General features: G+C 42.9%; 1 protein-coding gene across 3 annotated transcripts in view; it reads left to right on the top strand.

Moving 5' to 3' along the window:
- The first annotated feature begins 6,812 nt into the window (after window positions 1-6,812).
- MISP (mitotic spindle positioning) overlaps window positions 6,813-25,499 on the top strand; it is a 56,857-nt gene continuing 38,170 nt past the window's right edge. Inside the window, exons 1-2 of one of the 3 annotated variants that reach the window (XM_056518003.1) lie at window positions 6,813-7,050; window positions 23,279-25,241. In XM_056518003.1, coding sequence (XP_056373978.1) covers window positions 6,991-7,050; window positions 23,279-25,241 — 2,023 coding nt within the window. In that variant the 5' untranslated portion in view covers window positions 6,813-6,990. Of the gene's footprint in view, window positions 7,051-7,507; window positions 7,655-23,278; window positions 25,242-25,499 lie in introns of those variants that run through there. The other 2 variants (XM_056518002.1, XM_056518004.1) reach the window with 2 other exon arrangements.

The raw sequence follows: 25,499 nt of genomic DNA, 5'->3' as shown, positions 1-25,499 counted from the left end.
ACCTGCGGCTGTCCTCCGTCGGGTGCTACCGCTTCACTGCCCTGTTCTTCCGTCCTCCCGGTCCGCATCATGGCATCCTATGGAGGAGCATGTGAAATATACGTCACTCCGCTTCCTCCGTAGCGTTATGCTGGGCGCAGGGGAGGAGGTGTGTCACATGCTCCTCCATGGAACACTATGATGTGGACGGGAGGACCGGAGAACGGGGCAGCAGAGCGGCAGCAGGTATCGGACATGGTATCGGGGACACGCAGTGTGCATATGCCAAAATTGTTATAACCTCCTGATGGAATTCAGTAGAGTTCTGTTGAGTGGCAAGACAAATATTGCTGTTCTTGACCTGCACCTTGAGAAATGCAAGGAAGAGCTCTTATAGTCATAAAAAAACACGTCAGCGCTTGTGATAAAAATAGAGTGTTAGCACAACAAATAAAAAAATTCCATAACGTTAATATGTATCTCTATGTATAAAGCATTCTTCTTAAAAGTAGACGTAATCTTATTAAATCCCATATATATATATATATATATATATATATATATATATATATATATATATATGTAATGGTGATGATCATAGCTTTGCACCCTGGTTACTATGCTACCAAGCTATGTTGGTAATGCTATGTTGGTTAACCAAGTGGTAGAGATATCTTTATCGGCTTAAAGGGAATCTGTCACATTGTACAATCATTTTGATTGGCCAATATCTTGTTCCTTGTCTAGGGCAGGAGGAGCTGAGCAGATTGATATATAGTTTTGTGGGAAAAGATTCAGTATAGCTTGTATTTTATTAATTTACATATATGCTCATTTTATGCTTAGGAGTCCTGTGGACCCTGAATAAATACATAGCCGTCAATCACTGATCAGACTGCCCTCTAGGCTCATTTGCATAGGAGTCCAGTGGGCAATCTTAGTGGGTATTGAAATCTGTCTCTGAATAGAAAGTCATAGGGAAAGGTTGTCAGTCACGGAGTAGAACCATTGGACTACTTCGCCTGGAAAGAACAAGGATTTACATGAAAAAAATTACAAGTTATACTTAATCCTTTGCCACAAAACTATATATCAATCTGCTCATGTTTGCTTTTATGCTGCATTGGATAATGGCTGCAACATTTATAATGTTGCATCAGTTTAAATTTAGATTTAACCCCTTAAGGACCATGGACGTACGCGTACGTCTAATCATCCTGGTAGTTAAGGACATACGCGTACGTCCGTGGGAATTTTGGTTCCTGACGGGCGCCGGGCGGGGACTGAACGGGGGTGACTGCTGATATCGATAAGCAGTCACCCCGCGCAAATGCCCAGGGGGGTCATCAGACCCCCCCATGTCGGCGATCGCAGAAAATCGCAAGTGAATTCACACTTGCGATTTACTGCGATTCGGGTGATGCGGATCATGGGTGACCCGCTGACCCGGAGATACAAGGTAATTGGGGGTGTAGGATACGCCCCCGATCACCTCCTGTATCTATGGGGAGGTGGCAACTGCTATTGGACCAATAGCAGCAGGCAGGGGAGGGGTTAACAGCATCCTCCTGCAGCTCCCGCAGCTGGCTGGGTTCAGTGAGCGGTCAGAGTTGCCGGAGGAAGCAAGGGACCCCCCCTCTGCCGAGATCGGAGCCCCCTTAGGAGATAAGAAGCCCCCATAGAACAAAGAAAGAATCCAGCCCAAGGAAAGGTAGGGTAAATAAAGTGAAAGTAAAAAAAAAATTCCTCCCCCCTGACCCCCTAATAGGTCCCCAAGGGTCCTCTGCAATTTTTTCAGTGTGACCCGGCCCCCCCTTTTTTTTTGGGCCGCAGCTGTTTTTTTTTTTTACCCCATATAAAGGTGTGTGATTTTTAATCACACACCGATTTATAATACAGTCACACCAAACACACACTACATACTCCCCTGCCCCCCCCCACACCCCCTAACCCCCCCCCACCACCACCACCACCACCGTAGAAAAAAGGCGATGGCTCGCCAGGCATTTTCGGCAACGGAGGCATACGCTTTTCTTGCCTCCGACTCTGAATCTGCTAGTGAGGACGATGAAAATCCTACATTCCTGTGTTCTTCATGGTCCTCCTCATCATCTAGTACTGATAATGAGTCACCTGTATGGCGGCGGAGACGCCGCCAGGCGAGGCCATGCACCCCCCATGATAGTGGCCCAGTGGTCAGCACTAGTGCGAGTGGTGATGCCGCTCGTACTAGCAGTCCGACCCCCCAGACAAGTTTACCGGAGCCCTCTTCCAGTGAACCTGTCTGTAGACCCCCCAGAGGGTTATCAGCCACGGATTCCGGAGTTTGTTGGCGACTCCGGAATCCGGATTGACAATTCTGGATTCACTGAAATTGACTATTTCAGTTATTTTTTCAGTGACAGTTTTGTCAATCTGACGGTGGAGCAGACGAATCTGTACGCCAGGCAGTTCATCGCCCACCACCCTGATTCTGTTTTGACCAGGCCCAGTGAATGGTATGCCATTGATGCAGCAGAGATGAGGACATTTTGGGGCCTCTTGCTGCATATGGGCCTGGTCAAAAAACCAAGTGTCAGGCAGTACTGGAGCGGGGACATCCTATATCAGACCCCGCTTTACAGTATGGTCATGGCACGGAGGCGGTTCGAGGACATTCAGAAATGCCTCCATTATGCAGATAATGAGGCATGTCCACCCCGAAGTGATCCCACCTATGACCAGCTTTACAAAGTGAGGCCAGTCATCGATCACTTTGGGGCCACATTTTTGGAGGCCTACGTACCCCTCAGGGAGCTCTCGGTCGATGAGTCTCTTATCAGTTTTAAGGGGAGGCTCATCTTCCGCCAGTATATTCCCTTGAAGTGGATGCGGTATGGCGTAAAGCTCTATAAACTTTGTGAGAGTACCTCCGGGTACACTTACAAGTTTAGAGTGTATGAGGAACGAGATTCCCGTATTGAACCCCCAGATTGTTCCCCCACTCTGGGTGTTAGCCGGAAAATCGTTTGGGAGCTTGTGCACCCATTGCTGGATAAGGGTTACCACGTGTACGTGGACAACTTTTATACCAGCATCCCTCTGTTCACATCCCTTGCTGCCAGATCCACATCCGCTTGTGGGACCATGCAGAAAAACCAGAGAGGCCTCCCTCTAAATTTTGTTCAGACACCTATGCCCAAGGGTGAGTCCCGTGCCCTTACCAATGAAAACCTGTTGCTGGTCAAGAATAAGGATAAGAGGGATGTCCTTATGCTGACCACTATACATGGTAACGGCAGCTCACGTGTCCCTGTGCGAGGTACCACAACAACGGTCCTCAAGCCTGATTGTATTCTGGACTACAATCGTATGGGGGGGAGTTGATCTTCCTGATCAAGTCCTCAAGCCATACATGGCCATGCGGAAAACTTATGTATGGTACAAAAAAGTTGCGGTCTACTTGGTACAGGTTGCCGTGTACAACTCTTTTGTACTGTACCAGAACGCTGGCAACACAGGGACATACCTTCAGTTCCAAGAAGAAGTCCTAAAGGTCCTGATCTTTGGCGACCGGGAAAGAGCAGGCCGGACTTCCCAAGGAACTGAAGTAAGAGGTGCCAGGATCGTCCCAGGCCAACACTTTCCAGGTGAAGTCCCCCACACTGGAAAGAAGGGACGGACCCAGAAAAGATGCAGAGTGTGTTACAGGAGGGGGATTCGGAAGGATACCACCACTCAATGTGACACTTGGCCCGATCATCCGGGCCTCTGCATTAAAAACTGCTTCAGGGAGTATCACACTTCCATGGAGTACTACATTTTACCTTTTCATTTTAATTTTCCATAATTGACCCCAATGTACCAAGTCCAGAATACATTGCAAATATCAACCCCATAAAACCACTAAATTGTCCAAAATACTCTTTTATAAAAAAAAAAAAACCTGATAAGACCTCTGGGGGTATTTTTTTTCCAAAAATGGGTCATGGGTCACTGAGTTACTATTATCGGGGACTTTTTTATGTTGCCTCAAATGCGCAGCATCTTCTCTCCACCTGAGCGGGCTGCGCATTTGAGGCAACAGGTTAGGGACGGCCACACACATCCCATTCCCAGAATGATGATTCAGAGCATAGGGTTTGGGGTGGGCATATTTTTTAGTTTTGGCTATGCTCTGGGTCATCATTCTGGGAACATAATCTGTTTTATAATTTTATGTCCCACTTTACCCCATTTTAGTTATTTAGTCTACCCCAGTTATTTACCCCATGTAATGCCCCTTGAGGGGGGGTCCCGCTGTTGTGGCTCCATAGGCAGCAATACAAATGTTCAAGGACCCTGACTGCCCTCCTGCTCCTCCAAAACCTGGTGTGCACCCTCAGAGCTGCTTACATCAAGATATGAGGTATGTCCTTACTTCAAATAAATGTATCTACAAATTTACGATGACATTTTCTCCTTTTACCACTTGTGAAAATGAAAAATTTGGGGTAACCCCAGCATCCCACTTAATGAACATTTATCAAACACCTGTTACGTGCGTGTTAAGACTCACAGTATCCCTTGTTATGTTCCTTGAGGGGTTTAGTTTCCAAAATAGTATGCCATGTGTTTTTATTTTTTTTTTTGCTGTTCTGGTACTATAGGGGCTTCCTAAATGCGACATGCCCCCCATTTCAGCAAAATTTGCAAATGTGACTCCTTCTCTTCTGAGCATTGTAGTGCGCCCACAGTGCACTTGACATCCACATATGGGGTATTTCCATACTCAGAAGAGATGGGGTTACAAATTTTGGGTGGCATTTTCTCCCATTACCCCTTGGAAAAATAAAAATTTTGGGGAAAACCAGCATTTTAGTGAGGAAATTTTTTTTAATTTACACATCCAACTTTAACGAAAAGTCGTCAAACACCTGTGGGGCGTTAAAGCTCACTGTACCCCTTGTTACGTTCCTTAAGGGGTGTAGTTTCCAAAATAGTATGCCATGTGTTTTTTTTTTTTTTTTGCTGTCCTGGCATCATAGGGGCTTCCTAAATGTGACATGCCCCCCAAAAAACATTTCAGCAAAATTTGCTTTCCAAAATCCAAATGTGACTCCTTCTCTTCTGAGCATTGTGGTGCGCCCGCAGTGCACTTGATGTCCACACATGGGGTATTTCCATACTCAGAAGAGATGTGGTTACAAATTTTGGGTGGCATTTTCTCCTATTACCCCTTGTAAAAAAGTAAAATTTGGGGGAAAACCAGCATTTTAGTGAGAAAAAAAAATGTATTTACACATCCAACTTTAACGAAAAGTTGTCAAACACCTGTGGGGCGTTAAAGCTCACTGTACCCCTTGTTACGTTACTTAAGGGGTGTAGTTTCCAAAATAGTATGCCATGTGGGGAGGTTTTTGCTGTCCTGGCACCATAGGGGCTTCCTAAATGTGACATGCCCCCCAAAAATCATTTCAGAAAAACTCACTCTCCAAAATCCCATTGTTGCTCCTTCCTTTCTGAGCCCTCTATTGCACCGGTGATGATGAAGGGGGGGATGATGACAGGCGGTGATGATGAAGGGGGGATGATGACAGGCGGTGATGATGAAGGGGGGATGATGACAGGGTGATGATGATGAGGGTGTTAATGACGGGGGTCTGGATGATGACAGGGGGGATGATGTATTTCCCACCCTAGGCTTATACTCGAGTCAATAACTTTTCCTGGGATTTTGGGGTGAAATTAGGGGCCTCGGCTTATATTCGGGTCGGCTTATACTCGAGTATATATGGTACTTTTTATTGATATAAAACTTTTTATACATTTCTAATTAATTTTTTGGGGAATAAAATATTATAAAAAAGCAGCTATTTTCGACTTTTTTTAACTTACGTTTTTATTGGGGGAGGGGGTGCTTCACATTATTTTTTTTTTTACTTTTTTAACTTTTATCTTTACACTTTAATAGTCCCCATAGGGGGCTATTTATAGCAATCATTTGATTGCTAATACTGTTCAGTGCTATTCATAGGACATAGCACTGATCAGTATTATCGGTCATCTTCTGATCTGGTCTGCTCGATCGCAGACCAGAGCAGAAGACCCATGGAAGGCAGCGGAGGCAGGTCGGGGGACCTCCGTCTGCCGTTCTGGATGATCGGATTGCAAGGGAGCGCTGCGGGCTATCCAATCATCCATTTTAGTGACCGCGATGCTGCAGATGCCGTGATCTGTACCATTACCGGCGGTTCTTAAAATGGACAGAGGTGTCAGCAGAGAGCACTGTGCTCTTGATTCAACAGAGAGCTCTGTGTTCCAAAAAGAAAAGAATTTCCTCTGTGGTATTCAGCAGCTAATAAGTGCTGGAAGGTTTAAGATTTTTTTTTAATAGAAGTCATTTACAAATTTGTTTAACTTTCTGCACCAGTTGATTTAAATAAAAAAAAAGTTTTTCACCGGAGTACCCCTTTAACCCTTTTGGATTATTTAAGGGCTAGGTTTCCACTATTTTTTTTCTGGCATTTTTTTATTTTTTTTTAAAAAACTGCCACCGCAGTTTTTGACCCAAAGCAAGAAGTGTATTCAAAAGGAATGGGAAATATAAAGGAAGGACTAATACTTCTCCTTCCTACTGGATCCACTTCGAACTTTGACTCAAAAACTGCAGTGACATTTTTCCAAAAAACGCCAGAAAGAAAACCTGTGTAAAAAACCCTTCTATAAGTCTGTTTTTATTGTTTTAATGGCAGAAATGTATCATGTGATCATAAGTTATTTTTGTAACCCAGGCTGCTTTCCTAAAAAGGCATTCGAGATAGTGGCTAAATTGTTTTATTGTTGGTTGGTATGCGAATGAGTTGATTTTTTACTATTACAAGGGCACTTGCGCGGAATGTATCGTCAGTAGTGTACACAAGTTCATTGCTCTGTGTCCACCTTTTGGTTTCATTCTGAGATCTCTTCTACAGGATTGAAAGACACCTTCTTACTGATCCTGACATATTCTGAACAGTGCTGATTCTGCAGATACCCCCGACAGCCAACAGGATGTTTAAATACCCTTCACCATGGCAGGTGCTATGCAGCAGTTTAGAGAGACGAGATCAGGTGAGTGTTTTGGCTTGCATGTACTGTAGATCAGTGGTCTTAAACTGTGATGCTGCAAAACTTCAACTCCCAGCATGCCCGGACAGCCAACGGCTGTCCGGGCATGCTGGGAGTTGAAGTTTTGCAATATCTGGAAGGCTGCAGTTTTAGACCACTGGTGTTGATGTAACCATTCTGGGCTATGACTACTGTGCTTGGTAACTAGTGTAGTAACAGGTACTTGTCACTCTTCTAAATCTAAAAACAGTCAACACGTTTCACTATACACTAAAAGCTATTGGAAATGCCAGCTTTCAATGACATATCAATAGACACCTACATGTCGTACAAATTAAAAAAAAACCTCCTCAGCCATGCCCTATATTGGCACACCCACATGCATATGCGTTTATCCAAGAAGCCTCTCTGGGTTGCTTTACAGATACAAATTTCACAGATTGCACCTTATTCACCCTTGTCTGTAGTTCCCTCCTCTGTCCTGGGTGTGTCACTACCATTATGATCCCTGGACTTTGCCTAACAGTCCCTAAACAGGCACATTTTTCAAGTTCAGAATAGAATGCGTGGGCACTGGAAAGAAAAAGAAGTATCGCAGGACTAGAAGGTGAGAGACAGTAAAATGGAGGCACAGTATGAGCAGGTGGGGGCACAGAGTAGAAATGTAATGCTAGGAAGTGGGAGCATCAGTTATGAGGAGACACCATGCAAGGGGCAGAGAAGAAATACAGTGTCAGAGGGTAGTGCGTATACTATATACTGTTGTACATGCAATGGTATACAGGATAAAAAATCAAGAGAGAGGGAGTGGGAGTTGGTGAACTTCAAAAAGGTCATTGAACCAAGCAAAAGAGAGGACTGTTTACACTGTAGCAGTTTATCAGGGTCAGAAATAACCATCTGAGAAGGATTTTAGGAATGTGCTTCATGTATGGCTTTCTTCTAGTTCCACATGCAATGGAAAGGTTATATTAGCTGGTAAACCATGTCTGGAGAGCACGTAGAAATATATGGGTACTATTTTATATTGTTATGATGTTCATTTTTATGTTCATTTAAAAATAGCCATATTTGTGTCCTATTACTTTGAGGTATTTAATGTGTCTACTGTTGTACATACATATCCTCTGTATCCCCACACTTTATTGCATTTGTCTGCTCGGAGTTCGCCTGTTTTCAGAGCTATAGTCAGCATGTTTGTGTAGAGTTTAGACATTCCTGGAATTATCAGTAAAGTGTGTTATCAGCAGCATGCAGCACTACTGGACTATTCCTCATCTCACCCCCACCTTCCTACGTAAACCAATGACACCACTGAGCAGTGCGCAAAATCCGCTTTGTACTCCCTCTTCCTTCATATGTGAACACGTGAGCCCAGCTTGGATAGTCATATAGATTAAACATCTATGTATACTGTCTACTTCTCCATTCCAGTAAACTAATGGTTATCAATTGTCATAACAGAAGTAACATTAATGCTTTTCCCTTGGACATCAGTGCAAGCATAAAACTACCATCAGATATATAGTAATAATAATATCAATAATAATTTTATTTATATAGCGCCTACAGATTCCGCAGCGCTTAGATAGCATATTATCACTCAAAACGCCAACTTTACTTACTTATATGAATATGGGATGCTAATATAATACAGCTATTATTATTTATTAACATAGCGAGAGCACCAATTTACTTCTTTGGGTGTCTAGAATTTAAAAAAATTCTGAAACTGAGTTAAAAAAAGGAGTTTTTTTTTTAATACAATGTACTGTATATTAACTTTGACTGATTCTGACACTTTCCCCTCATTAAACCCTTAAAAAACTTAAAACTGGTTTAATGGATGACCAGCATGTCCTACTGCAGACAGGAAATTAAAAAAAAATTTCAACATTTACAATTCAAACATGGAGTATGAGTGTACATAGATTAAAATGTTGTACCACCACACAGGCTGGAATTCTACTTGTTTTTTTTTTGTGGAAAAACGCCCCAAAAAAATTCTGCCGCATGGCTTTTTTTTCGGCCAGATGTTAGCCAGATGTTAGCTGTAAATCAATGAGAAATCGCAAAATTCTTATTCCACTTGGCGTTTTTCCCTTTGGCATTTTTTTTTATCCTTTTGGCGTTTTTTCACTCTTTTTTTGCGTTTTTGAAATCGTTGGTAATTGCAGCATGTTTAGCCACTGGTGGTTTTTTAGTGAAAATCATGGCGTTTTTCTCCCATTAAAGTCTATGGGAGTAAAAAAAACGCCAAGAAAAATGATATGTGGGTTTTAACTTTGGTGTTTTTGCAGGCAGTTTTTATTCTTTTTTGGACTTTAACCCCTTAAGGACACATGACGTACTGGAACGTCATGTGTCCACTCCCGATCTATAACGCGGGGCCACGGCGTGGCCCCGCGTCATAGCGGGTCGGGCCCGGCCTCTAACAACGGCCGGGACCCGTGGCTAATAGCGCGCGGCATTGATCGCTGTGCCGCGCGCTATTAACCCTTTAGACGCGGCGTTCAAAGTTGAACGCCGCGTCTAAAGTGAAACCGAAAGCATGCCGGCTAGCTCAGTCGGCTGTTCGGGATAGCCGCGGTGAAATCGCGGCATCCCGAACAGCTGACAGGACAGCGGGAGGGCCCCTACCTGCCTCCTCGCTGTCCGATCGCCGAATGACTGCTCAGTGCCTGAGATCCAGGCATGAGCAGTCATGCGGCAGAATCATTGATCACTGGTTTCTTATGAGAAACCAGTGATCAATGTAAAAGATCAGTGTGTGCAGTGTTATAGGTCCCTATGGGACCTATAACACTGCAAAAAAAAAGTGCAAAAAAAAAGTGAATAAACATCATTTAACCCCTTCCCTATTAAAAGTTTGAATCACCCCCCTTTTCCCATAAAAGAAAAAACACAGTGTAAATAAAAATAAAAATAAACATAAATGGTATCGCCGCATGCGGAAATGTCCGAATTATAAAAATATATCGTTAATTAAACCGCACGGTCAATGGCGTGCGCGCAAAAAAATTCCAAAGTCCAAAATAGTGCATTTTTGGTCACTTTTTATATCATGAAAAAATGAATAAAAAGCGATCAATAAGTCCTATCAATGCAAAAATGGTACCGTTAAAAACTTCAGATCACGGCGCAAAAAATGAGCCCTCATACCGCCCCATACACGGAAAAATAAAAAAGTTATAGGGGTCAGAAGATGACAATTTTAAACGTATTAATTTTCCTGCATGTAGTTATGATTTTTTCCAGAAGTCCGACAAAATCAAACCTATATAAGTAGGGTATCATTTTAATCGTATGGACCTACAGAATACATATCAGGTGTCATTTTTACCGAAAAATGTACTACGTAGAAACGGAAGCCCCCAAAAGTTACAAAACAGCGTTTTTTTTTCAATTTTGTCGCACAATGATTTTTTTTCCCGCTTCACCATAGATTTTTGGGCAAAATGACTGACGTCATTACAAAGTAGAATTGGTGGCGCAAAAAATAAGCCATCATATGGATTTTTAGGTGTAAATTTGAAAGAGTTATGATTTTTTAAAGGCAAGGAGCAAAAAACGAAAATGCAAAAACGGAAAAACCTCCGGTCCTTAAGGGGTTAACGATCCAAAAAAGTGATGGAGATCCCTTTTTTAATTAAACTTTCGTAGGTTACCATTAAAAAAATTTATAAAAAAACATACAGTAGTGATGGAAAAATGTATCTAACGAAATGTATGTTTTTTATTACAAAATTTGTATTAATTTTTAAACAGGGATCAATTTATGTGGGCGGCCGGGGACCTAAAAATGTAGCCGACAATAATAAAAATGTAGTGTGTGTGTGTTTTTCACTTTCTTTTCTTTCTTTTTTTTACATTTTTTAGGTAGTATTACTACTCCCAGCATGGAACACACTGTTCCATGATGGGAGTAGTAGTACCTGTACTAATTGACAGATCACCGTTGCGATCCTCCTGTATAATGTATAGATGTGGCCGCTCTTCTATGGTCCCCTGCAATGACGTATATATACACATATTCATATTTCCCACAGAGTTGTGATTGGCCAGATGGTTCCAGCCAATCACAGCTCTCTGTGGGATATATGAAAATGTGTATATATACGGCGTGCAGGGGACCATAGAAGAGCGGCCGCTGCATCTATACATTATACAGGAGGATCACAGCGGGTGTCAGTAGTGACATCCGCTGTGATCGTCCTGTCTATAGCAGAGATGGAGCGACTGTGTACATCGCTAGCATCTCTGCTCTGTACTCTGGCCACTCACTCATTCATATTTTCCAGAGCTGTGATTGGTTGCAACCATCTGGCCAATCACAGCTCTGGGTGGGAAATATGAATGAGTGATGTTCTATTCACATCACTGGCCGGAGTACAGAGCAGAGATGTGAGCGCTGTATAGAGCCGCATCTCTGTTATATAATGGACGATTGCATCGGGTGTCACGACTGAGACCCAAGGCGATATGTCTATTAGTACAGGAATTACCACTCCCATTATGGAACAGTCTGTTCCATGCTGGGAGTAGTAGTACTACCAAAAAAAGGGAAAACATTGAAAAAAAGTGAAACACACACTTTATTAAACATTAGTTAAAATTTTGTTATAAAAAATTTAGATTTCGTTAAATACATTTTTTCCATCACTACTGCATCCTTTTTTTTTTGGTACCCAACAGGTAGCCCTGTGTGTCTGCTCATAGGAGAATATGCAGTGCATATGCTACATGTGACCCTACCCTAAAAGGTGCAGTTTCCAGCATCAATGACAAGGTCATGCTGAAGGTCACAAACTACATCAAAAGAAGTGCTGAAGCAGAAGCAGTTTTTGCAGGCGGATTTTAAAAAGCTTTTTTTTTTTTTTTTCTTTTTTTTTATATGTGAACATACCTTATAAGCAAGGGTAAAAGAGGGTAAAACAAGCAACTAAAGTGTGGAGGATATAAATGTCCTGTTCCCTGTATGACCTGAATACTGCCACACAGTCACTGTTATCTGAATAATTCCACCTCTTTATCCCTTAAAACAATGAATGAGGTGTCTGTGTCCCCTCAATGAATGATGCCACTGTGCCACCTAATGAACTTTGCCACTATATTGTCCATGAACTGTGCCACTATGCCCCCATGAACTGTGCCAGTATGCCCCCACATACACTGTGCCACTATGCCCCCATGTACCGTGCACTTAATTTCCTGTGACACATCTTCAGCAAATTATAACTCCCATTCCTCCAGGCTGCACTTGGCTATTCATTTGCATTGGTGTCTTAACGACACTGATACAAAGGAATGCTGGGAGAGGCGGCTGCCCACTCTGGGAACCAGCTTGTGCTCCAGATGACTGGTGGTCATGATCCGGATCTGGATTGCAGTCCGCTGGTTGAGTACTGCTTCTTTAGAGGATGGTTATCCAGCCTGTTATTTTATAGCAAATACACAAATCACAGATATGAAACAATGTTTGCTTAATAGGTGTTCTCAAAATCAAAACTTATAGGATATGGAATAACTAGTGGATTGGTGGGGATCTGACTGCTGGGACCCCCACAGATACTGAGAACAGAGGCCAAATGTTCTCTATTCTTGGAATTGGTGGAGGTCCCAGCAGTCAGACAATGGGAAACAAAACAATAAGAGAGCACTCGGGAAAGAGACATGTGGACTGGTTTATTAGGGGTCCTTGCACTGAAGAACTTTGGAGTGTCATAAGACTGCTCTACTGATAACGAGAGCTCAAAAGCTTTCCAGTCTGTAAATGTATACAGCAGGCTGCACCTCAGTGTTCTGGAGGGTGACTAGGGGAAGGCGGCTTTAGTCAAAACTTATGATGGGGCTGTCCCTTGCCCACCTTTATTTTCATCTGGCATTAGACCTACATTTGTTTACAATCTCTATTTAAATGGAAATCCCAATCCACTTTTGGATAGCTGCTGTAAGAAGTCAAGGGCAGGAAAAATGATTTCTTGATCCACAGGATCTGCAATGCTGTACACTTATATTGGCCCTGTTCCCATTGGGGCTCACAATCAAAATTAACCATTGGTATGTTTTGGAGTGTAGGAGGGAATGGGAGTACCCAGAGAAAATCCACGCAAACACGGGGAGAACAGATGTTATCCTTGGTGGGATTTGAACCTAAGACCCCAGCGCCCACATAGATGTCTTGGTGCCCTTTACAATAGCAAAGAGTCTTAAATACCATAAACAACATACTATTTATATTGGACATATAGAATGACCCACATGTTGGTTAGGCTAATCCCTCTGAAATAATTCTTAAAGGGGTACTCCATTGGAAAACATTTTTTTTAAATCAACTAGTGCCAGAAAGTTAAAAAGATTTGTAAGTTACTTCTATTAAAAAATATCTATCTAAATCCTTCCAGCTGCTGTATACTACAGAGGAAGTTCTTTTCATTTTGAATTTTTTTCTGTCTGACCAAAGTGCTCTATGTTGACACCTCTGTTCAAGACAGGAATTGTCCAGAGCAGGAGAGGATTTTCTCCTGATCTGGACCGTTCATGACATGGACAGAGGTGTCAGCAGAGAGCACTGTGGTCAGACAGGAAAGAAATTGAAAAAGAAAATATTTCCTCTGTAGTATACAGCAGCTGATAAATACTGGGAAGGTTAAGATTTTTAAATAGAAGTAATTTACAAATCTTTTTAACTTTCTGGCACCAGTTGATTAAAAAATAGTTTTCCACTGGAGAACCTCTTTAATTCTGAAATAATCCCTCAAAATCATACATAATTTCTGAAATAGGAAAAATCTAAAATAAGCTTTTTAATTCCTTAACAAGTGAAGAAATGTGGTTACATGAATGTACGCAAAGTTATCCTGTGTGTTGTGCAGAATTGGATCATGGGTAACTTCCACGCTATATCTATCAAACATACAGCAGAGGAACAATTCTGCCATCAATTTGTGTTCTCCTTCCTGCTCCACATGCAGCACCTTATTCTTCCTTCTTATGTACACCTACTAAACATAGCAAAATGTAAGGGCCCTTGTGGTCTGTAAAGTGCTTTTATATTTCCTTCTTTTCAACCTTGACGTTCAAAAGGACAAATCTCTGTTTTTATAGCTAGGACGTGAACAAGCGTCCAAACAGTAACTGAGATGGTAAAAAGTCAACTCATGAGGCCTACATCTTAAAGTGTACCTTTCATCAACAAAAACTTTTTATATTAGATAGATAATACCATTGAATGTATATTTGTAATATACATATATGTATATTTTTGTCCTTCCAGCTATTGCATGTGTGTCTCTATGAGGAGTCCGAATACAGGAAATGAGGGTGGACAAGCAGGGCTCTGTGCTGTGAGGACAAGCAGGGCTCTGTACACTGAGGACAAGCAGGACTCTGTGCACTGAGGACAAGCAGGGCTCTGTACACTGAGGACAAGCAGGACTCTGTGCACTGAGGACAAGCAGGGCTCTGTACACTGAGGACAAGAAGGGCCCTGTGCAGTGAGGACAAGCAGGACTCTGTGCTGTGAGGCTCTGTGACATGCTACAGGCTCACACATGAGGAGGATTGATAAGCCAGGAACCTGCACAGAGCCCTGCTTGTCCTGTCCTCACTTTCTGTATTTGGACTCCTCACAGGCAGTAGCTGAAGAGACAGAACTTTTTCACCCATAAATATACAATTTTTTTTAACCAATGTATATTACAAATATACACATAATTTTATTATCTACATTATATAAAAAGTTTTTGTTGATGACAGGTACACTTTAAACCAAGTGCGGAAGATTTATCAAAACCAGAGGAAAAGTTGCTGAGTTGCCCATAACAACCATACAGATCACTTCTTTTATTTTTAACAAGGCCTCTGCAAAATGAAAGAAGCGATGCGATTGCTTGCTATGGGCAACTGAACAACTTTTCCTCTGTACAGGTGTTACGTTATGCGCTCCGGTCGCACATGCTGGCTGTGAGCGCATGGTCCCGTTACCTGCTGCTGCCGGCGGGACTGGGACTCGCATCGCGGAATGCGCACACATGCGAGCTCCAGTCCATCACTCACCTGATGCTTCTCCGATTCCGCCTCTGCCTCTCTGCACCGGTGTGCGTGTCCCCGTCCCCTAGGGAGCGGAGCTTTAAGATTTAATGGGCCAGTGCGCTCATTAGTGTAATTCACCTGTGGCTCATTAATAAATTCCTCCACCCTTCTCACTTCCCTGCCGGATCTTTGTTGCCTTGTGCCTGAGAGAAATCATTGCTGAGTATTGTCTTGCCATGTATCTGACTTTGCTCCTCTGCCGCCTGGCTACTGACCTCCTGCTATGTCCTGACTATGCTACTGTGCCGCCTGCCTTGACCTTCTGCTATCCTGACTACGAGCTGCCTTATCCCTCCTGTGCCTCGCATCTCCTCAGCCGCCTGTGTGGTCGAGCCCTGCCAGGGGTAGCTACCTGGGTGCCGCCTGCCGCAGCAAGTCCATCCCGCTTTGCGGCGGGCTCTGGTGAAAACCAGTGGCACCTTAGACTCCACTCCCTGGTACGGTCTGAGCCATCTGCCACACAGGTCGAGCGGATCCACATCCACCGGAGTTCCTATCTTCTAAAACGTGAGTGTTACAGTAAGCCTAAAATTGTTTCTTGTCCTCCTCCTTTGCCTGGTCTGCCCCCACCTTATCAAGATTTCTCTGACATATTCTGAAAGAAACAGGCTGAGTCTCGGCCTCCACATCGTCCTTACGACTGCCCTATAGATCTTCTGCCTGGTACCACTCCTCCTCGTGGAAGGATATACCCTCTATCGGTTCCTGAGACCAAAGCCATGGCTGAGTATATCCAGGAAAATCTCCTAAAGGGATTTATCCATAAGTCCTCTTCTCCTGCTGGAGCTGGTTTCTTCTTTGTAGGGAAGAAGGATGGCTCACTCCGTCCATGCATTGACTGCAGGGGACTTAACAAAATCACAGTCAAGAACCGTTACGCACTACCTCTTATCTCAGAACTTTTTGATTGTCTATGTGGTGCCAAGGTCTTCTCATAGTTGGACTTAAGTGGAGCGTATAACCTCATTCGTATCCGCAAGGGAGATGAATGGAAAACGGCCTTCAATATTCGTGACAGACATTTTGAGTATCTCATAATGCCTTTTGGTCTCTGCAATGCTCCAGCCGTTTTTCAAGAGTTTGTCAATGATATCTTCCGTGATCTTCCCTACACCTGTGTTGTTGTTTACCTAGATGACATCCTGATCTTCTCTCCCAACTTAGAGGAGCATCGTACTCATGTTCGTCTGGTTCTTCAGCGACTAAGGAAGAATCATCTCTATGCCAAAATGGAGAAATGTCTGTCCGAGAATTCTAGTCTTCCATTTCTTGGCTACATTATGTCTCATCAAGGCCTGCAGATGGATCCAGATAAATTGTCTGCAGTGTTGGATTGGCCTAGTTTTTTGGGCCTACGTGCTATTCAACGCTTTCTGGGATTCACTAACTATTATCGTCAATTTATACCACATTTTTCGTCCTTGGTTGCTCCAATTGTGGCTCTCACTAAGAAGGCTTCTAATTCTAAGTCTTGGCCTCAAGTGGCTGAAGAGGCCTTCTCCTGTTTAAAGTCTGCGTTTGCCTCAGCTCCTGTGCTTACAAGACAAGGCCAAGGGCAAGACTGTAACTTGTGGGTTCTTCTCCAAGACATTCTCTCCTGCTGAAAGGAATTACTCCATTGGAGATCGTGAACTCCTCGCTATCAAGCTAGCTTTGGAGGAATGGCGACATTTATTGGAAGGTTCTTCTCATCCGGTTAGCATCTACTCCGACCATAAGAATCTTCTATACCTTCAGTCTGCTCAGCATTTGAACCCCCGCCAGGCAAGGTGGTCACTGTTCTTTTCTAGGTTCAACTTCTTCATCCACTTCCGTCCAACAGACAAGAACATCAGAGCAGATGCTCTCTCCAGGTCCTCTGACGTCATTGGTTTGGACTCCACGCCTAGGCATATTATTCCTCATGACCGTTTAATTCCTGCTGAAATTCAGCAAGTTCCTCCAGGAAAATCCTTTTTGCCTGCCAGATTGAGACACAATTTACTGAAATGGGATCATTCTTCCTTCACAGCAGGACATCCTGGAATACGCAAGACTCTACTTCTAATCTCCCAGCATTACTGGTGGCCCCATCTTGAAAGTGATGTTTCTGATTTTGTTCGTTCCTATGAAAGTTGTGCACGTGACAAAACCCCTCGACAGAGACCTGCAGGACTCTTACAGCCTTTACCCATTCCGGAGACTCCCTGGCCCTATATTGCCCTGGATTTCATCACCGATTTGCCACCATCTCATAATAACACTATCATTTGGGTCGTTGTAGATCGGTTTTCCAAGATGGCTCATTTCATTTCCTCTCCCAGGTCTTCCTTCTGCTCTACAGCTGGCGGAGTACATCTTGCTGCATGTCCTTCATTTACATGGTCTTCCTCAGCATATCATTCCGGATCGTGGTGTGCAGTTTGTCTCTAGGTTCTGGCGAGCCACTTGTAACCGTCTGGACATCAATCTGGACTTCTACTCGGCCTACCACCCTCAGTCCAAGGGTCAGGTGGAGAGGGTTAATCAAATCCTTGAGACTTATCTTCGGTATTTTGCTTCAGCTCGCCAAGAAGATGGGGTCGACCTTCTCCCCTGGGCTGAATTCTCTTATAATCATAAGGATTCCGAGTCCACAAGGTCGTCTCCCTTTTTTGTTGTCTACGGACTCCATCTCCATCCTCCTCTTCCTCTCCCAGTTTCCTCCAGTGGGCCTGCTGTTGATGAGCTGGTCCGTGACTTCTCCACCATCTGGCAACAGACCCGACAGTCTTTATCCCAGGCCTCCTCACGTATGAATGAAAAATTTCGGGCAGACTAGATGGGCCAAATGGTTCTTATCTGCCGACACATTCTATGTTTCTATGTTACGGTCCTGAGGAGAGATCTTGGGAGCCTGAGGAGAATATCCTGGACCTTGACCTTCTCAGGAGTTTTCTGACTCATAAAAGGAGGGGGAGACCAAAGGGGGAGGGGTACTGTTACATTGTGTGCTCCGGCCGCATACGCTGGCTGTGAGCGCATGGTACCGTTACCTGCTGCTGCCAGCGGGGCTGGGACTCGCATCGAGGTTCGCGCCCGCATACGAGCTCCAGTCCATCATTCACCTGGTGCTTCTCCTGCCCCCGCCTCTGCCTCTCTGCTCCGGCGCGCGTGTCCTTGTCCCCTAGGGCGCGCGCGTGCTGGAGCTTTAAGATTTAAAGGGCCAGTGCCCTCATTAGTGTAATTCACCTGTGGCTCCTTGATAAATTCCTCCACTCTCCGCTTTTCCCTGCCGGATCTTTGTCGCCTTGTGCCTGAGAGAAATCATTGCTGAGTATTGTCTTGCCGTGTATCGGTTCCTTTGCTCTGTGACCTGACCTTGCTCCTCTTCCGCCTGCCTACTGACCTCCTGCTATGTCCTGACTATGCTACTGCCACCTGCCTTGACCTTCTGCTATCCTGACTACGAGCTGCCTTATCCCTCCTGTCCCTCGCATCTCCTCAGCCGCCTGTGTGGTCGAGCCGTGCCAGGGCTAGCGACCTGGGTGCCGCCTGCCGCAGCAAGTCCATCCCGCTTTGCGGCGGGCTCTGGTGAAAACCAGTGGCACCTTTGACTCCGTTCCCTGGTACGGTCCGAGCCATCTGCCACAAAGGGCCAGCGGATCCACATCCACCAGAGTTCCTGTCTTCTGAAACGTGAGTGATACAACAGGTTTTGATAAATCTCCCCCCATGAGTTTAGGCCACTGAGGTTTAGATCTAGAAATTTAGATTTAAAAACATATTCAAAATTTTACCAAGTGAAAATGGCGAGGCTTTCTTCCTGCACTACTTACATTTCTTCTAATAAAGGTAAATTCTCATGCTATGCCATTCCGACTGCCCATATCCCTCAAAACCCTATGTTTTTGCAAAGTAGTAAAATTTTTTCAAACAGTTTAAGGGGTACTCCTTTGCTAGACATCTTATCCCCTATCCATAGGATAGGGGATAAGATGTCTAGCAACAGAGTACCCCTTTAAAGTAGTGTTTACATTTGAGGAATAGTGTTGAGCGGCATAGGCCATATTCGAATTCGCGATATTTAGCGAATATATGGATGAATATTTGTGATATATTCACAAAATTCGCATATTCGTGTTTTATTTTCGCATATGCGAAATTTCGCACGCCAGTCTCACACAGTAGTATTAGAGCCTTCTTTACACCACACAAGCTGGAAGCAGAGAGGGGTGATCTCTGTGATGTGTATTGTGAAAAAAAAACGAATATTCGTCATTGCGAATATATAGTGCTATATTTGCGAATATTCGTAAATTCACAAACATGCAATATTCGCTAATAAAATTCGCATTGTGAATATTCGCGAGCAACACTATTGAGGAACTCATTGTTAGATTACCTAGTATAAATGTTTCTTAAAATATGTAGAGTAGGTAGAAGTTTCCTACCACTCCATGTTTATGGAATGTTCTAAAGCTATGTAAACTTTGTTTATGAGTTATTAGATGCTAAAATCTTGACAACTAATGATCCCATGACATTAAGCTGAGATACCTTATTTTAACAAAAAATGGTCATAGAAAATATTGCATATTCTCATCCTTAAAGGGGTACTCCGGTGAAAAATGTTTTCTTTTAAATCAACTGGTGTCAGAAAGTTAAACATATTTGTAAATTAGGCAAAAAACAGAGATATCAATGTCCGGCACAGCTGCTGACCACCGATAGGACCTGGATCTAGGATGAATAGGAGTAGTCCCCGAAGCTAAGGTAGTGCTCTGACTTGTAAGACGAGTCAAATACAATGTGCAAGGAGAAGGTGAAAAAAGTCGGCAGACTCACCAAGGCTTCTTTTTTCAGGGTTGCTTCTTTATTAAATACTCACATATAAAACTTCGTGCCATAAGGGGAGAGAGGATCACATAGAGGGGGGTATTCACTGTCAGGCGACAGAATCTGTTTCACTCGGTAATCGAGCTTCTTCTGGCCATGATTGTTAGGAACACTATGCTGCTTCTTATACAGGTGGGTACTCAGGTTCAATCACTTAGAACCTCCCATCTGTCTTGACGTAAGACTTCAAGGCGTTGGCTTTGAATCCAGCCCTATAACGCCTTTACTATGTCGAAGTCATAAGAATCCAGCGTATAATAATATCAATGAAAGGGATGAGGGAAAAAGTGCATTAAAAACAAAGTACATTAAAAACAAGGTGCATAATCTATCTTATCGTTCAGGCCTATAGGGCCTGTCGCTGCTGTACGAATTATCCAGTGAGTTTCTCGCTGCAACAGTAAGCGATCTGTATCTATCCCAGGTCTGGGTTTAACCCTCTCCACGCCGGAGAAAGTTAATACATCAGACTTCCCTCCGTGAACTTCCACCATATGGGATATAAAACGAGGAGCTCCTTTGAGTGTGCGAAGCGAGTACATATGTTCTCTTATTCTAGCACAGAGCTGGCGAATCGTTTTCCCTATATAGTGGTAGCCACAGGGGCAAAACATGACATAGACTACATATTTTGTTCGGCAGGTTATTAAGTCAGTAACAGTATGTGTTATGGGTCCCATGCGCATTGTTTTCAACTCAGCATTATATTTACAAAAATTGCATGTTCTACAAGCGTAGTTCCCCTTTGGTGTCAATTGTTCTAGCCACTGTATCTCTTTCTTAGGAGGTGTCGTTCTACTTTTTCGTAGTATATCTCCTAGCGATTTATTCTTTCTATATGAAATCAGCGGTCTACGACTAGCTACTTCTTTCAGATCTGGATCTCCCTCTATAATATGCCAATTACGTCTGACTGCTTGTTCTATGACTTGATTGAGTGGTGAATTTTGAAAGGTAAATGCAAAGCGTTTTTTAATGGGTACTGATTCTATCTCTTTTTTATTTTTCAAAAGGGTTTTTCTGTGACACTTATCTGCTCGTTGGCGTCCTTCTTTTATTAAAGTCCTTGGATAGGACCGCTCCAACAAGCGCTTTTCTAGGTCATCTTCCTGTTCCCCATATATCTCATCCGACTCATTGTTCCTCCGTAATCTCACAAATTGTCTGTAAGGGACACCCCTCTTCACTGAGTCTGGGTGAGAACTACCATAGTGGAGAAGGGTGTTCCTTGAAATAGGTTTTCTATAGCCTTCGCTGGGGAGCCTCTCTCCCGCAACCCTTAGTTTTAGGTCTAGGAACTCCAATGATGTTCCTCCATATTGCGAGGTGAAGGACATATTCACAGAATTAGTTGTATTTAGATATGTGACAAAGTCATGAAATTGTACCTCTGAACCTGACCATGCTATAAGAATATCGTCCACATATTGCATGTATAAGTTGATACATGCGATATATGGGTTTTTGGATGAATAGACGATGTGGCTTTCCAAGACGGCCAGAAATATGTTTGCATACGTGCAGGACACCGGGGTGCCCATCGGGGTCCCGGTGTCCTGCTTGTACCACTGATCAGCAAACTTGAATGTGCTATTCGATAGAAGGAAGGAAAGGGCTTCCTCTATGAACAGAATAAATTCGTTAGATTTATTCGACCATTTTAGAAAGTCTTTCATAGCTCCTATACCCGCGTATAGGAGCTATGAAAGACTTTCTAAAATGGTCTAAGAAAGAGACGCAGTGGCTAGAACAATTGACACCAAAGGGGAACTACGCTTGTAGAACATGCAATTTTTGTAAATATAATGCTGAGATGAAAACAATGCGCATGGGACCCATAACACATACTGTTACTGATTTAATAACCTGCCGAACAAAATATGTAGTCTATGTCATGTTTTGCCCCTGTGGCTACCACTATATAGGGAAAACGGTTCGCCAGCTCTGTGCTAGAATAAGGGAACATATGTACTCGCTTCGCACACTCAAAGGAGCTCCTCGTTTTATATCCCATATGGTGGAAGTTTACGGAGGGAAGTCTGATGTATTAACTTTGTCCGGCGTGGAGAGGGTTAAACCCAGACCTGGGATAGATACAGATCGCTTACTGTTGCAGCGAGAAACTCACTGGATAATTCGTACAGCAGCGACAGGCCCTATAGGCCTGAACGATAAGATAGATTATGCACCTTGTTTTTAATGTACTTTGTTTTTAATGCACTTTTTCCCTCATCCCTTTCATTGATATTATTATACGCTGGATTCTTATGACTTAGACATAGTAAAGGCGTTATAGGGCTGGATTCAAAGCCAACGCCTTGAAGTCTTACGTCAAGACAGATGGGAGGTTCTAAGTGATTGGACCTGAATACCCACCTGTATAAGAAGCAGCATAGTGTTCCTAACAATCATGGCCAGAAGAAGCTCGATTACCGAGTGAAACAGATTCTGTCGCCTGACAGTGAATACCCCCCTCTATGTGATCCTCTCTCCCCTTATGGCACGAAGTTTTATATGTGAGTATTTAATAAAGAAGCAACCCTGAAAAAAGAAGCCTTGGTGAGTCTGCCGACTTTTTTCACATTCTCCTTGCACATTATATTTGTAAATTACTTCTATTAAAAAATCTTAATCCTTCCTGTACTTATTAGCTGCTGAATACTACAGAGGAAATTCTTTTTTTTTTAAATGCTCTCTGATGACATCACGAGCACAGTTCTCTCTGCTGATGTTATTATAATAATAATAATGCTTTATTTATTGTTGTCCTTAGTGGGATTTGAACCCAAGTCCCCAGGATTGCAAGGCAGCAGTGGTAACCAGTGAGCCACCATGCTGCCCTTATCATATATCTGCAATGCATGGTTGCTAAAATGGACAGAGATGTCAGCAGAGAGCACTGTGCTCGTGATGTCATCAGTGTTCCAAAAAGGAATGAATTTCCTCTGTAGCATTCAGCAGCTAATAAGTACTGGAAGGATTAAGATTTTTTAATAGAAGTAATTCACAAATATGTTTAACTTTCTGCCACCAGTTGAAAAAGAAAAAAGGTTTTCACCGGAGTACCCCTTTAACATGTAATATAATAATTACAGATTTCAGAGGAGTCCGTGCCATTCAGTGCTACATATACATTGATCAGTTGTAAGGAATTTATGACAGGAGCTTCATAATACTTTGTAACTGAACCACTTCTTGACTGCATGAAAAGAATCTGCAAATTTCTCTCAAATGCTAGATAATGCAAATAGATCAAGACTGTAATAATGTATTTTTACAGGTGCCAGAGAATGGAGAAGATGGAAGTCCTACTTTTTCCAATTTAGAGAACGCAGAGAACACAGTTGAGGAGTATGTCACAGCATTTCATATAGAAGGTTTAAGCACTATCCCACATGGTGAATTGGAGGCAACAGCAAAAAGCATTCCTGCACTGCAAGAAACAAATATAAATGCACAGAGTGATGAAGCATATGTTCCTAAAGAACAAGAAGCAAACTTAACTGACTCACAGTCCACCATTACTGAATCAACCATGGATAGAGTGACTAGAAGACTATACTCTACCTTTTCATCTTCTCAGAGTATCAATGGTTCTCAGCAAGATCTGGCTAATCTTTCTGAGGAAACCCAAGCAACAGAGAATGTTGACAAAAAGAAGGATGTGTGGGTTTCTCCACCTGATCGTCGTCTGAAAGTTTTAAGGGAGGAGGAACGTTTCGAAATACGGTCGCATCTTCCTGAAATGAGTCCCACAAAGTTATTTGTAGACAATGATAGTGATGATGGTAATGATTATAACGTCAGACCCCAATCCCGTGAGCTTACCCCAGAAAAGGTTCTGGAACTTGAGAAAAAGCGCAAAGACATTATTAAAAAACAAGGTCAACGAAAAAGTTTAGACACCGAAGATGCGATCAGTATAAGTGGCCAAAATGTCTCAAACTGGGAACTCCCTGGAGGAGAAGATGGGCAGAACAAACTTAATATAAACACAGATCAGATACATTTTGAATCTGCAAGACAGCAATTTATAAAGTTGGAGAAGGAGAGGAATAGTCTTCCAATAATGCCTCGCCCTCAACCAAGGCGATCTGGTAAATCCAAGGTAAATACACGCTCTCTAAGTGAAAGTTATCAGATAAAGGAGTACGAAGATTGGGAAGGCAAACCACTTAAAGATGAATGTACCGTAACCCAAGAAACTCCTGGAAAAGATATGAACTCAAACCTTCTTCGTAAACAGTTCTTCAAATCTTTCTCTTTGGATATAGTGGATAATGGAGAACAAGAAAAGTCAGCAGAGGAGATTGAAGAACAAAGGGAAAGCATTCCCAACCCTGGCGATGAAACACCTATAGAAAAAGAAATTCGTCTAGCATTACAAAGAGAGGAAAGTTTAAGGAAAGAGAGAGGAATCCAAAGTGTAGGGGAAACTAAGGAGATTATAGAATTTTCCAAAAATCCAGTGCTTGCTAACTCGCCGGATATTCCACATTCTAAAAACATGAAAAACAGGCCTCGCACTTCTTTATTCATGCAAAGAGAGATTGAAAAAGAGGTGCAGAGAGAGGCTGATCTAAAGAGTGAAGGCCGAGTGGCAGGACTATATGATAAAGGTGATTCCCAGGAACTAGATGAGCGCAGAAAGTTTTTTGAGCAGCCAGATGAAGTACCTGTTCTGCCGCTGCAAGGGAGTAGCTCTAGAACGGTAACAAAAACAGATGGCAACATAGAAGCGGATATATCACAAGCAGATTTGGTTACTGATAATGGCACAAAGAACTGGACATATTTAGATTCTTCTCAACCCTACAGTGTAAGGATGAAGTGGAAGCCAACACCGTTTACTGCCTACAGAAACAGAAGGCTCAGTTCAGATAATATTTTAGATATAAAGACACCTCTAGAAAAATCTTCAGAAAATAAATCTTCAGAGGAAACCTTTGTATTGCGCAAAGAGAATTTCCATATTCAGCCTTTAAAATTTGGCCTAAATGTTCAAGAAAGTGAAGGAAAAGTTGAAACAGACAGTAAGATAGGCCTTAGGGAGAAGTACACTAGGCTAAGGCCTTCACTTTCCAACATCATTGAGCAAGAAATTCAGCAAACATTAGAAAGAGATCGAGAGCTTCAAGAAGAGAGAAGGAAAGTTGGACTTCCTCCATTATCCCTACAGGAAGATAGTGAACTTACCCCACACAATGGATGCGACATACAAGGAACTTCATCATTAACCTCAAGTAAGCATATTTAAGTGGGCACTGTCCTTATATAAAAAACTTTTGATATGTAAGAGAGACATATAAATGTTCTGACCAATCATTAGATCCCGGGAGAAGTGCACACATTCTCTTCTGGCTTTGTGTCTGAGACAGTCACAGCGCGTGCTAGTGGTTGGTTGGGGTCTGAATACTCACCCTGACCAATAAAAAAGTTCCCTAGGACATGTCAAAAGTTTTTTTTTTTTTTAAATAAGGACATGTATTGTAAACACTGCA

The sequence above is a fragment of the Hyla sarda genome, chromosome 1 (assembly GCF_029499605.1).
Source record: "Hyla sarda isolate aHylSar1 chromosome 1, aHylSar1.hap1, whole genome shotgun sequence".
Taxonomy (NCBI): domain Eukaryota; kingdom Metazoa; phylum Chordata; class Amphibia; order Anura; family Hylidae; genus Hyla; species Hyla sarda.
The sequence above is the reverse complement of the archived record's forward strand: the minus strand, read 5'-3'. Positions and strand labels throughout refer to the sequence as shown.